The sequence below is a fragment of the Pelophylax lessonae genome, assembly GCF_965119305.1.
Source record: "Pelophylax lessonae genome assembly, chromosome: 1".
Lineage (NCBI taxonomy): Eukaryota > Metazoa > Chordata > Amphibia > Anura > Ranidae > Pelophylax > Pelophylax lessonae.
The window spans coordinates 728,172,721-728,187,922 of record NC_138768.1 but is presented as its reverse complement, the minus strand read 5'-3'; the positions used below and the strand labels follow the sequence as shown (position 1 = coordinate 728,187,922).

The 15,202-nt window shown below is 45.6% G+C and overlaps 1 protein-coding gene across 1 annotated transcript in view; it reads right to left on the bottom strand.

Annotated features, from left to right (window-relative positions):
- Window positions 1-15,202, bottom strand: part of MTUS1 (microtubule associated scaffold protein 1) — a 338,112-nt gene that overhangs the window by 212,757 nt on the left and 110,153 nt on the right. The window contains exon 3 of the mRNA XM_082249360.1: window positions 7,200-7,373. Within this exon, the coding sequence (XP_082105486.1) occupies window positions 7,200-7,373 (174 nt within the window). The remainder of the gene's footprint in view (window positions 1-7,199; window positions 7,374-15,202) is intronic.

Below are 15,202 nucleotides of genomic sequence, written 5' to 3'. Positions count from 1 at the left end.
GTGGACATAGGTCTGATCTCATGGTTGGACCACGCACCTATCCCGATTATGTAGTCAGATTTGCGAACTACACCACTAACACTCTGGAAACTAGACTCTTTCCTTCTAGCATACTCCGATGTCCACCAAGAGATCCTAGCCAAACACCAGTCCTTTTTTTAACTCAATGACTAACCGAACACAAAGAAAGTATTCTATGGTCTACCTACAAGGCATCTTCATAAAAATGGGTAAAAAAATTGGACACCAGAGGACCCAGAAAATCAACGAGGTTCCAAATCAAATAACCCAGTTAGAAAAACGAAAAAAAAAACCAAAAAAAAAAACAACTCCTACCCAAAACCAATCCTCTGAACTCCTCGGGCTAAGACAAAAGCTCAGATCCCTTTTACTACATAAATTTGAATGTAGCTTTAAACAAACTAAAGAGCATTTCTACTCTTTGGGCAACAAAACTGGGAAACACTTAGCCAAGCAGGTTAAAGCCCATCGAACCAAAACTAAGATTTCCTCCCTGATTCACTCCACATCCGAAAAACGCAACTAATCCCCAAGAAATTGCCAACGTTTTTAGTGATTATGCAACCCTCCACAACCTTAAAGAGGACCTTGCCACTCCTCAACCTACTGACGAGAGCATTCGAAAATTCCTAGCCTCTGTTGACCTACCCTCAATTTCAGAGGAGCAAAGCAATCTTCTCTCCAAACATTTTGAGATAGACAAAATACTCGGGGCAATTAAATCTCTTCCCTTACATAAATCTCCAGGAGAGGACGGATTTACAAATGCGATCTACAAAAAAATTGCCAACATTTTAGTCCCTAAACTTAAAGACCTCTTCGATACTGCTGGTTCTTTGGGTTCCTTACCTATAGATATGCTCCAACCCATTATTTCTACAATTCCAAAACCAAGGAACGACCCCACTCTCCCATCAAACTACCGGCCAATCTCCCTCCTTAATACTGACATTAAACTTCTAGCCAAAGTAATTGCCAATAGGCTGATGCCAATCCTACCTAAACAAATACACCCTGATCAGGTCGGTTTAGTACCAGGTAGACAAGCACCCGATGCAACTAGACGTGTACTCCACCTCATTCATCATGCCACACGTACCCAAGCGCCTTCTCTGCTCCTATCACTAGACACGGAGAAGGCGTTTGACAGGGTCCATTAGAAATTTCTCCAAGCTGTGCTCACGAAATTTGGCATTAAGGGCTGGTTTCTCCAAACAATCCTGTCCCTATAATCTAACCCATCAGCTAGAGTCCGCACAGGAGGAACTAAATACAACTATATATTTATATATATACTATATACAATCTGTTCAAAATTACAAATGGAACGAGGCAAGGATGTCCCCTCTACCCAATCATTTTTGCCCTATTGATGGAACCACTGACCTCTAAAATTAGAGCAGACCCACAAATTCCAGGCATAATGTGCAATGGCACAAATAATAAAATCAGTCTTTTTGCTGATGATGTGATATTAATGATCACCAACCCCCTCCGGTCCCTGCAACCAGTACTCAATATACTCCACAACTTCAGCACAGTATCCTACTGCAAACTAAATAGCAAAAAATCCCTGGCTCCCCCCATACAAATTCCACCCCAGCTCATTTCCCAACTAAACTATCTTTCCATTCACATGGATGAGTACATCAATTCCCTACCTGTGAACTCAAATCACCGCCAACCAGAGCCAACTCATCTATCTTGATTACCAGGCCTTCCTATGCAACCTGCCTGCCCTCCTGAAATCTTCACTGCACAAATCTTTCTAATCTAGGACAAGTTGCCACCCTTAAAATTATTGTACTACCCAAGCTCCTCCACTTATTTCGGACGCCGCCAACGGTCCCTATCCCCCAATCATTACTAACCTCAATTAAAAGGCAATTTACCAAATTGATCTGAGACTCCAAACCCCCGAGATGTGCTAACTATATACTAACCATGCCCCAAGAAATAGGTGGAGTGGGCCTACCTAACATAGCAAAATACCACCTTGCTTCTGTTCTTGATCAACTCTATTATTGGTGGCATCCTTCACCGGAAAAACTCTGGTCAACCCTTGAGACCTCACCCTTACAACCTGCGACTCCGACTGACCACCTCTTAGCAGCGTTAGGTCAATATCCAACCCTGAAAAATTCTAGCCACACACTCAGCCTCCGTCCAAGCCTAGAAAAAAATCCTGGCCACATACACCCCGCCCCCCACATACCATGCCAATACCTATACCACTTAGAGTGCTAACTGCCTGTATCCCAGAATTGACCTAATCGTAATGGTATACAACTGGCATAAACAACTTAAGCGACAGAAGATCCAAAAATGAATTGAAACCCTTCAAATCCATTCAGGATGAATACAAAATTACCAAACTCGGGGAAGCCTACATGCACACAAGAATCTCCCACTTCCTCAATTCCACAAAAATTCCCTTCACAGCCCTAATCCCTGCAACAATCCTCCAGTTCTACACATCCACACAATATCCTAAAAAGGGCATATCTATAATGTACTCCAACCTATGCCAAAATCAACCTTGCTCCCAAATAAACACGCTAAACAAATGGAGTGAAGAACTAAACACCCCCATCACAAAGGACCAATGGCTATGAGCATTTCAACTACCGTAACTTCTAAAGCATCCAACAGCAGTAACCATTGGGAGTCTTGCCAAAAAAACATTCATAGATGGTACTTAACGCCCTACTGACTATCAAAAATTTACCCAGGCAATTCACCTACGTGCTGGAGGAACTGTGGCAGTACGGGTTCATTATCCCCTACCCCATGCCTTTATCCCCCACATTGCATTATTACATGTAGGCATAGAAAAATTCCCACCTCAATCTCGCTACGCCATTGTCCATCTACTATCGGCTACCAAACTCAACATTACAAGACTATGGAAAACCACAGAAACTCCCTTCCAACACTATTGCTGACCTCAACTACCAGTGCGAGATGGAAAAACTAGTAGCCAAAAAAAAAAAAAAAAAATCATCACACTAGAGAAGTTTAAAACCACATGGTCCCAATGGCTACAGCACCCAAAATGCACTGTACTAGTATGAAACCTTCAAGTAGACTCTGTGTTTAATAATTCATTCAACATTTTCTGCTGGTGCCCCCCCCTCCCCCATCTACCTCCTCTTCCCTCCTTCCTCCCCCCATAACTCCCCCCATGCATCACTCCCGTCTATCTTTATATACCTTATTGATCCATCCGTTGTTTAAAAGCTTTATCCCAATACTATTACCACAGTTTGAAATGTTTTCTTTACCCTAGATGGAACAAATGCTGTGATTAATGTTTGACTACCCAACTATTTCCCCTTTTTGTTATTGTACTTGTATTGATTTATATTATCAGATTGAGCATCTTTTTTGCAACCATTTTAAGGCTACATCTCTTTGTTTCCTTTTTATCTCCTTTTTGTGCAGTAACATTTTTGGTTGTGGTGGCTCTCTGATTTATACTGGGCTTACAGGAGATTATCTGCTGAGCCCGGGATGTAAGTGGGTAGCCCTGCTTGGTTACGAGCACACTGTGGCTTCCCTGATTTCCACACCGTCCCTACTTTTGAATCAACACAGAGACCTGTGATCCTAAATAGGAGGATCACAAATGCTCTGTGTTCATTTCCAAGAGAATGATCTGCTGTGTTTACAACAGCAGACCATCGCTCTCTCCATGGGAGCAAGGGTTTCTCTACCAAGTACGAAGTCATGTTTTGCTTGGGAATCAAATACTTATTTTTTTCGCCACCATGTATTTGAGATATGCCTGCTTTTCTCTACGAACATGCCCCAGCTGCCTTGACCTAGTGCCCAGCAGCTGTCAATTCTTTTCCAGTGACTGAGCAAACAAAAGGCTGAGCCTGAACACGTAAGGAGCCTTGCACTGACAGTGGTGTGTGTTTTTAAATCTTTATTGTCATACAGAATTTTGCTATTGGTATCGGGGCATTTACATCTGTGGAGATACATTCGCCTTGGAGGAGTTGTGATAGCCGGTTCCTTACTAGGACATAAGCCCTGTCGATCTCTATTGCTATACAGCATAGGGGTCACCATTGTCCGGTAAGTGAACACCCAAAGGGGGAGGCCCGGCACTTGCTCACTGCACCACAAAAGATTGCATGTTTTGTGCACTTTCTTCCTGGCACTCCAGCACTTTCGTGAGACATTTTTTGGGACTGTGTATATCTTATCTACTGAGATCTTAAAGAACTATTACATCTGGACTGGCACTTTATTTATATAGTATATGTTTACATGGTTTCTACACTCCAGCCCCATTTTTTGCACATAATTGCACGGTGCACTTTATGAGTTTTTGAGTAGAACATAATCACCTAATTATTATACATGATTCACTATTGTTTGCGCTGTGATATATAATTTTCTTGCATTTGTGAATTTTGGGTTACCACTATTTATGAACAGCTGCATTCTAGAAATTTTAAATATTGTCATTAGTTTTTTCACTTATCTTTGCGCTGTATTTGCACTGCACTTATTTTTACTAACTGAACTGCATAACTTATAATATTTGTATCTTGTGTTTTTTCTGTATTTTCAATTGATATTTTGTCTTGATCGTTTAAAATACACCTATGATAATTATAGACCCTTCACTTCTTTGCAAGTGGGCAAACTTACAAAATCTGCAGGGGATCGAATAATTAATTTTCCCCACTGTACATCAAAAATCAAGATCTTCAAGTGTTGCCTGACTAACACATGGAGTTAAGCAAACTGAAAGTTTTATTTTCAAGGAGTTAACGGGTTGAATAATATCCGTTATGGGTGGATACTGTTAAGGAAAAAAGCTGGTGAATGTTTTAGCCTAAGTACCCTAGTTGAAAAATCTGAGGGTACCAAAGATTGACACCTCCTGTTGTAATTGAATGAGCAAGGGAGAGGAGCTGTAAATTAAGGTGCAAAGATGTCATCACCACCGTGATAACTAGGGGTGAAAATATTCAGGCACCTAGGTGAAACCCTAACAACCAAAATCATTGAATACATGTTACAGCCTTAACATTTCCTCTCCAGCTCAGGTACCAAGCTCCTATGTTCTCCCAGCAAAGAATAGCTTGTATAGAATCCCTGGGATGCTGTTCTGTTGTGTTTGGACATAGGATCAACATCTACCAGCATTACTGGAGCCCCTGCTCTGTCTGTTTATAATCCATCATCATGGGTTCCTCCTCACTCCATGTATTTACCATTAATACCTGGTGACATTTGGGTCCCATATTTGCCTCTCGCAGCCACCCGTTAGGTTCATCTTGGCCCTTTGGTAGAGCATTGTCCCCTTGGGCTGCTTTGGCTTAGTCTGTGGTGGTCCGGTCTGTTTGAGCACCTGAATAAACCATCCTGATATTGGATTTTAAAGTTACATGTGGTGTGTCATTTTGGTTAAACAGTCCCCATGGATATCATTGTACCCATAACCCTCCATCCCTGATGAAGAGAAAACTGTCTAAGTTCTTGAAACGCTTGGATGCCTCTTCACTATAATGTACAGGAATTGGGTCAATTATGCTCAACTGCTGTACATGTTTCACATTCCGCATGAATTTTATCTTGTTCTTTTGATATGTCAAACTTTCTATTTTACTATATACTGTATTTAGTGTTGCCCTTCAAAGTCCCACCTCCTAGGGGGTTGTGTTCTGTTTGACACCATTGAGGAGATCCAGCGCAAATAGGAGAAGGTGCTTGACACGCTTCGAAAAGGAGATTTCCAGGACACATTCTAGAAGTGGCAGGAACACTGGGAGTGCTGTGTTCTGCACGGAGACTATTTTGAAGGCGATAGTGTGTAAAAGTAGACAAAGTGCTTTCTTGTAAACAAGCTAGTTTTAAAACTTCTGGGTATCACTTCGTACATGCCTGAACGCAGGCATGTCTTAATACATACAGCCCTAAAGAAATTTGCAAACCATAATGGATGCGGGTGGTTATAGGCAGATGCATATTCATTAACATTTGGCTACCCACAAGCATTACATGGGTCAGTTTTTCCTCAGTTACAAGATGGAGGAAAAGCCTAGTGGACATGGATGTCATATGCGACATCAGTTTGCGTTCCAAATAGACTTAGCAGTCTAGAATCCCCTTCTAAGATGAGAGAATGAGTATGTGAAAGAAGCCCTAAAAGTGCATGTTTAACACCACATTACCACCCTACAACCATCCAAAGAAAATTAAGCTGATTTACAAATATAACCTTATATTTAACAAGTGTACTTTGTAATTGCATAGTTCTAAAACATGCTCTTAATCAGTTGGCAAAATCCCATGGGATGGGAGCCAAGAAGCTCTACTACAGCAGTTCTTGTGTTTGTCACCACTTGCCTTCTCAGTCCATTGAAGGCATATGCTGCATGGAAATCCATGTCTGGATTGGATTAAAAAATACATTTAATCATAAAGATGCACCTATTCATTATATAGTATTTGATTTGCATTTTTAGACAAGTGCACTCTACAAACCTAGCCATAGTAGTTGTGTTGAGAAACATGTTTTTGATCCATTGAGCTCCTAAATTATGGAAAACTATTAACTCCCGTAGAAGGTCCTCATTCAGTATAATTTCTTTAACCGCAGATTTTTTTTTTACAACTAACTAAATATCAAGGGTTGTGAGAGGCCCACAGTAGAGTCTTGAGTTAATTTGGTTTTTTATATTGTGTATACCCGTTTACGTGAAATTCTTCAAAATGATACAATAGAGAGATACAGGGCAAGATACAAGCACAATTATTTTTTAATGTTCCTAGTAACACCGAATCTTATGTCTTGCAAAAAGAACATGCACATGTTATGAAGTGCCTGGTATAATTACAGCATACTTACAGTCCCAAAGAGTGACTACATGCCGTTAGGGTTATTCTGTGCCTTAACAGACAAGACAGCCACCATGTTAAACAATTCTCAGTGCTCAAAGACAAGTGAAATTATTTATTCTGTGCTTTAACAGAGAAGACCGCTACCCGTGCTGTACATTACCCGGTGCTCAGACACAGACAAGTGAAATTATTTATTCTGTGCTTTAACAGTGAAGACAGCTACCCATGCTTTACATTACCCGGTGCTCAGACACAGACAAGTGAAGACAAGTGCTCAGCCAAAATCTGTGCCCCGTACACACCACAGTACTTACATCTTGTGCTGACAGAGCTGTAATCACTCTGCACACTGCACAATGAAGACACACTAGGTGTTCTCTGGATGGTAGGTCCTTTGCATGGGATTCTTGTTCTAGGTAGTGATCTTGTCCCAATCAGTGCTGAAGCTTTAAGAGTGCTATTTTTCCCTTTGGGAGAGATTAAACCCCCTAACAAAAATAAAGACTGGTTTTAGATTTTCAAAGAGGTTTAACAATGAGGATAACAGTACATATGCGGTTTCTTTTAGGAAGTCAATCAGATACATTTAAAAAAAAAAAGAAAAAAGCACAATTCTATCAACACAGGGACCACGTCATTTATTTATACGGTGCTGTTTATGCTGCACCAGAACATACTTATGATAGTACATACGCACTTTTTTAGAAGTATATGATAGGCTGCCAATTGTACAGACCAAGTTGAACGATTTCAATTATATTTTATTTTGTGAGAGCGCAGTATTAAAAGTTGGGTGGTTTTTTTTTTCGTTTTTTTGGAAAACTGGATGGAACTGTGTCAAGCTGTATCTTCTATATCAATGCTGTTTTTGGTCTTGCTTTAATAAAAACAAAGTATATCATAGCCACATTGCAGGAAGAAATGTTGTTAACATAGGGACCACCTTGTTCATTTACCCAAGGCAACAAAAAAGGCAGCACCAAGAAATGTCTAGAAATATCTGCAGCGCCTTTGTTCCTAATGTGTATGTAAAATATTATAATTGTCATTTGCTCCCGTTTGGTTAAGTCCACCCTAACGCAAAAATTCCTGCATCTATAGATCTCCACGATCTAACACTAACCTATCTAGACCTGTAAAGTGTAATATATATATATATATATATATATATATATATACACATACATACATACATATATATATATATATATATATATATACATATATATATATATATATATATATATATATATATATATATATATATATATATACACACACACACACACACACATATATATATATACACCTTTTTTTGAAGCCGATCAGACCCAATCCCACGCTGAGCCGTCAGGAGTGGTTTCACTGTGGAGGCGGGTGCAGAGGACACAGCCGACAGCAGAAGGCCCATTCACTTCACAGCAGTTATCGGCTGTGTCCTCTGCAGAGCTTCCACCTTTGGAGATAGGGGTTGGATCAGCTTCAAAAAAGGTATGTATACCAATTTCTTCTTTACAGGGCTAGATAGGTTATTGTTAGATTGTGGATGTCTATAGATGCAGGGATTTTAGTTTTAGGGTGGACTTCTACTTTGAAAAAAAAAAAAAAAAAAAAAATAGTTCATCCACCCAGAAAGCTTGTGAGCTTGTGAGTACTTCCTGTACTCTTCCTTTGGACTTGGTAAGCATTGTTCCCAATCTCCATGGACTACAACAGTGCAGTGTACAGGGGGGGGGGGGGGGGGCAGCAGTATGTACGGCAGTGTACAGGGGGGGGGGGTCAGCAGTTTGTACGGCAGTGTACAGGGGGGTCAGCAGTTTGTACGGCAGTGTACAGGGGGGTCAGCAGTTTGTACGGCAGTGTACAGGGGGGTCAGCAGTTTGTACGGCAGTGTACAGGGGGGGTCAGCAGTTTGTACGGCAGTGTACAGGGGGGGTCAGCAGTTTGTACGGCAGTGTACAGGGGGTCAGCAGTTTGTACGGCAGTGTACAGGGGGGTCAGCAGTTTGCAGGGCAGTGTACAGGGGGTCAGCAGTTTGCAGGGCAGTGTACAGAGGGGTCAGCAGTTTGCAGGGCAGTGTACAGGGGGTCAGCAGTTTGTACGGCAGTGTACAGGGGGGTCAGCAGTTTGCAGGGCAGTGTACAGGGGGTCAGCATGGTGGAGGACAGGGCTCAGTAGTAAGAGAGACAGATTATGCCTAACAGTGGGAGGGGCTTAAAGGGGGATGATTAAACAGAATCTGAGCCTAGTTACTGTATACACTGCACACATGTACCACAATCTTTGTTCTCACAAAACGCTCCTAATTACTAAGTGAGAGTATCACAGAAACACAAACCTCGGAACACAGGATACTTTAAAAAAAAATTCCATTATTATTATTAGAATACAGAATTTATAAACGTTTACGCAGCACTTTACAAGATATAAGAGGGTTAAGAGGACCCTGCTCAGAAGAGCATACAATCTAAAAGGTAGGGCAGGTGGTACAAAAGGTTGCGACTGTGGGGAATGAGCTGATGGAAGAGGTAAAAAAGATTAGTTGGAGACGCTATAGGCTTACCTGAAGAGATGAGTATTAGGAGATAACAGGACAGATTGAGGTAGAGAGTTCAGAGGATGGGAGAGGCTCTGGAGAAATCCTGGAGGAGATCATGAGAGGAGGAGACAAGGGAGCTTTCCATCACATAAGCTTTTTTGCCTACATAAAGCGATCACTTTGTCTGAGACTACATTAAAAGAAAAGGTTCACTTTTTATTAAAAAATAATAAAATGCATTTTTTGCAGGAGCCTGGAAAGCATTGCACCAGCGATCAGCAGATCGCTGATACCATGCAGGTCTCCTGCAGACTGAGTATGAGCTGCCTGCCTGTCAACTGAATCGCCAGGCAGTTTCACATTGACAGGAAGACCTCGTGAACTACTACAGCGTTCAACAGCACCATGGTAGTTCATTGACAACTAAAGGCTGACAGACACAAAGGATGAGGTCTTTCAAACACTATTTTTGGGGGGGGGGGGGGGGAAACACATTAATTAAAAAAAAAATAAACAGTATTATTAACGCATTTTTTTGTATATTGTGAAAAAACTGGATTTTTGACTTACCGTAAAATCCTTTTCTCTTAAGCTCATTGACAGACGCCGAACTGATATCTTGATATCCGTAGAGTTATACTGCCCCCTACAGGAGTAGGACACTAGGCAGGAAAAAAGTTCTGGCCACACCTATGGGCAGTCCCAGGGGGTATATCCTCTCTCTCCCTGCTATAGGATGTCAGTTATGTAACAAAGCAGTGTCAGAGACTCATACCAACCCAGCTCAAAATAGAGGGGCGGGTACTGCGTCTGTCAATAAGCTTAAGAGAAAAGGATTTTACGGTAAGTCAAAAATCCAGTTTTCTCTGTCGCTCATTGACAGACGCAGGACTGATATCTTGATATCCGTAGGGACGTCCCAAAGCAGTGCCATAAATGAGGGGTGGGATAACAGAAATAAAATCCAATCCAGAAGGCCCAAACTGAGCCAACCAGAAGAATAGAGGACTCATTGAACCTAGCAGATGAGACCCCCCAGAAAAATAACAATACCCCCGAGGTAGACCAAAGGTCCCCTCAAACAGCGGCCTGTAAAACCTTGCGGCCGAAAGAGGCATCTGCCGATGCCAGCACATCAACCTTATAAAATTTTGTAAAGGTATGAACCGACGACCAGGTAGCCGCCTTGCAAACCTGAAGCACCGACGCCTGATGGCGGAAGGCCCAGGAAGCACTAAGAGCCCGAGTAGAGTGCGCCTTACCAGGGAACGGAGGAACCCAACCCTTAATAGAATAAGCCTGCACCACCGTCTGTCTGATCCATCTGGAGATAGTCGCGGCAGACGCAGGTAACCCCTTTCTAGGGCCATCCGTGATCACAAAAAGTAAATCAGCCTTACGAAAAGAGTCAGTAGTAGCCAAGTACACCCTGATCGCCCGAACCACATCCAAGGAGTATAACGCAAACTCCCTAGGATGACTGGGCTTAGGACACAGGGAAGAGAACACAAGATCCTCATTCAAGTGAAAGTCAGAAACCACCTTAGGAAGGAAGGATGGATTCAGGTGAAGAACCACCTAATCCCTATGAACCACCAGATATGGGGAACGACAGGACAACGCGGCCAGTTCCAACACCCTGCGTGCAGAAGTGATAGCCACCAAAAAGGCCACCTTCTGGGATAAGGTAAGCAAGGGAATCTCCCTAATATTTTTAAAGGGAGGTTTCTGTAGAACCGACAACACCAAATTAAGATCCCAGGGGAGGAGCCAGGTGCCGCACCCCCCTGGATAAAATTCCGCACCAAAGAATGAGTAGCCAGTGGCCTCTGGAAGAAGATCACCAATGCTGAAACCTGACCCTTGATAGTGCTCAAGGCCAGCTTCTGCTCAACCCCCCGTTGCAGGAAGGCCAATATCCGAGCCACCGAGTAAGAACGTGGAGGAACCCCGAGGGACTCACACCACGTGATATAAGACTTCCATGTGCGATAATAGATCTTTCTGGAAGTCGCTTTCCTTGCTTTAATCAGAGTAGGAATAACTGAAACAGACAAACACCTGTCCTTCAGCACCTGGCTCTCAACAGCTAAGCCGTCAAAGCCAGCGATCGTAAAGCAGGATGGAAGATCGGTCCCTGAGACAGCAGATCCTCCCTGAGAGGAAGTAGCCAGAGAGCGTCCGCGACCAGCCTGACCAAGTCGGCGTACCCGGCCCGTGAGGCCAGTCTGGAGCCACAAGGATAACTCGAATTCCCTCCGCCTCTATTCTGCAAAGAAGTTTCGGCAGCAATTTGAGAGGAGGAAAAGCATACAGCAGCTGATACTGCCCCCACGGAACAACCAGTGCGTCTGTGGCATCCACCAGAGGATCGCGGGGGCGGGCTACAAACCTCTGCACCTTCCTGTTGAGCCAAGATGCCAACAGATCCACATCCGGGGTGCCCCAACCCGTGGCATTGCCCGACTGAATCTGAACCGGGCAGCCCCGAAGATGCTCGATCCAGTGATCCTGGCAAAACCTGATCGCTCTCAGTTCCAACACATTTATCGGCCACCTGGATTCTTCCAGGGACCAGAGCCCCTGAGCCGACAGCCTGCCGAGAATCCCTCCCCATCCGGATAGACTGGCATCCGTGGTGACAATCATTCAATAGATCGGAAGAAAGGAGTTCCCCTGACTGAGCATCGGAGACCGAAGTCACCAAACCAGAGACTCCCTGGTCCGCTCGCTCAGCCGGATCCGATTGTCCAGGGAATTGGGATTCTGGTTCCATTTAAGAATCTCCTTTTGGAGAGTCCGCGTATGACACTGAGCCTGCGGAGACTCCGCACAGAGGAGGAGGTCGTTCCGGTAGCCCAGGACCAATATGCCCCGCTGCCGCAACAGCACCAGAACTGGGGGCAAAACCTTTGTGAAAACCCGGGGAGCAGAAGCGAGACCAATGAGTAACACCACAAACTGATATTGGTCCTCTCCCACAGCAAAGCGCAGAAAGCGCTGGTGTCCTGCGTAAATGGGAACATGAAGATAGGCATCCTTGATGTCTATGGACGCCAGAAAATCCCCCTGATGCAGGGAGGCCACCACTGTGCGAATGGCCTCCACTCCTTGTTGTATCAAGTCCTGCACTGCCCCCAACAGAGCCGTTTCGGGGACAGTCGCATATTGGAAGGGAAGAACCGCACCTGTGGAAGCGATCGAAACTCGATCTTGTATCCCGACCGTATGACCTCGTGAACCCATTTGTCTTGAATCCTGGAGAGCCACGGGTCCGGGAACCGGCGAAGACACCCCCCCACCCCTGATATGGGTGGGGGCGCACCTTCAGGCTGAAGCGGTCTTATCCTCAGGTCTGGAAGGACCGGATTTTTGCTTACCAGACCAGGGTCTCTTGAAACCCTCCGGGGGGGCTCTGGAGGGCTTCGCCTTGTCGCCCGCCCTGGAGGAGCGAAAAAACTTCTTGTGAGCTGAAAAGGAAGGTCCCTGTCTGCGACGAGGTTCCTTACCCTTATTAGCCTCTAGTAGAAAGGTGCTCTTGCCCCCAGTGAGATCCTTGATAATCTCAATCAAGATAGCACCAAACAGGCGATCCCCCTGAAAAGGGAGATCAGTCAAGGCTTTCTTGGAAGCCTGATCCACCGACCAGCACTTCAACCATAGCATGCGCCAGAGGACCACCGCCGAGATCGACACATGCCCCAGCAATGGAGCAGCGTCCAGTGCGGCGTCACAAACTGTAGCCCCTGCACCATCTGCTCCAGCAAATCCATCACGGCAGGGGGGAGACTTCTCCCCTCCAGGTCATGACGTAACAGCTTGGCCCATTCCGTCAATGTCTGTGAAACCAGAGCAATGGTAAACACTGGCCTTAAGGCCGACCCTGCCAGGGAGAATATGGAACGGGACACAAATTCCGCCCTACGATCAACTGGATCCCAAAAGGATGGGAATTCTCCAACGGGATAACAGTAGCCTTATTTAGTCTGGAAACCGGCGGATCCACCGAAGGTGGTACCGTCCATTTTTAAAGGAGGGACTCTTCAAACGGGTAGCGCCTAGCAATCCATTTGGGCATCCCAGGGGGTCGTTTTGGATGGACCCACTCCTTAATGATATCGTCAAAGCATTTGGGAAAGGGAAACACCTTCGCCCACCTTAGAGGGCTTGCGAGTGCCAAAAGGCAACTTCCGTATGAGCTGCATCCGCAGGTGCAACCTCCAGTTTTAGGGTCTCCCGGACAGACACAATCAGTGCGTCTACCAGTGCCTTGTCTTGCGCTATGGCGGAGGCAGAAAGGTCATCCTCACTATCAGAGGAGACGGGGGCGCGAGACAGCAGCCCCAGAGGAGTAACCCACAGCAGCAGCGACTGGCTCAGAATCAGAATCTGAGGCATCAAACAAGACAGGGGTAGGCGGGGGTCGTTTTTTAGCCCCCTGTCCCTGACAGGCCACCCTCCACCCGGGACACAAATGACTCCAGGACCGCCGAAAGTGCATCAATGGTGAGCATCAACTTTTTTTTTTGTAAAATGTCACCCAGCGCTGCAGCGCCCCTCAATGGTCAGACAGCGTGCCTCGAGACCCCCGCAGAGAGAGAGAGAGAGACCCCCAAAAGGCTCACCACACGATGCCCCGGAGTTCAAAATGACTGCTCTCAGTGTTGTCTACCTGACAAGGAAGTCCTGTGGAGCGATCTTCCCGGGTCTAGGGAGCGGCTCTGCCCCCTCACACGCCCTCAGTAACTCCCACAGCTGCCCAGCTCTGTAAACAAAACTAGCTGGGTGTACCAAGATGGCCGCCCTCATGAGCCACATGAGGGACTCCAAACAAATGGCGGCCCCCCACATCCACTAACAGACGATCGATCGGCAGGTAAGCCCTGGGAAGCCAGGGAGGAAGCCCCCCGCACTCGGGACCCCCCCGCCCCCTTAGTGGCTTGCATGAACGGCGAGCCACCCCACACAAACCCCCCCCTATGGGGGAAGGGAGGGGGGAGAGGGACATCACAGGGGGAGGGTGCACAGGGGAACAGAGGGGAACCCAGATTAGTGTGGGTCCGACCGTCCCAGGGAGGGGCCCGGGTCCACCCCAGAGTCAGCCATGAGGAGCAGGGGGGAAGCATTTACTCACCATACCGGAACAGAGTGGGTGCCACTCCAGACAAAACCCCTCACCGCCCAGTGGGGGGGGGGGGGTGTCGGCCAAAGGAGACGCTGCGACTCGGCCATCGACCGGTCTTATGCGACTCGGCGGGATGTTTAACCCGCGGGCCAGTCCCCGTCCAGCGGGACTATGTCGCAGCCGACCAGGCGCGGAGCTGGGTCTGCACGCGCTCGTAGGCCGACTGGGGAGACCACTGGATCTCAACATCCAGCCTGTTGCCCAGATCCAGCATAATTGCTTGAAGATCTCACAGGAATAACTGGAGAAAAAAGCGAACTAAAAAAAAGATCTAAAAAAGCTTGCCAGGACCAGAGATCCCAGCAAGGAACTTAGGTCCTTACTCCTGACTAGGCAGAAAAAAAACTAACATCCTGTAGCAGAGAGAGAGAGAGGATATACCCCCTGGGACTGCCCATGGGTGTGGCCAGAACTTTTTTCCTGCCTAGTGTCCTACTCCTGTAGGGGGCAGTATAACCCCTACGGATATCAAGATATCAGTCCTGCGTCTGTCAATGAGCGACAGAGAAATGATGTTACACCGAGAATCATGAGAGAATCGTGATCTTTATTCTAAGCAAAATCCAGAATCCTGCATCTCTAACTCTGCATTA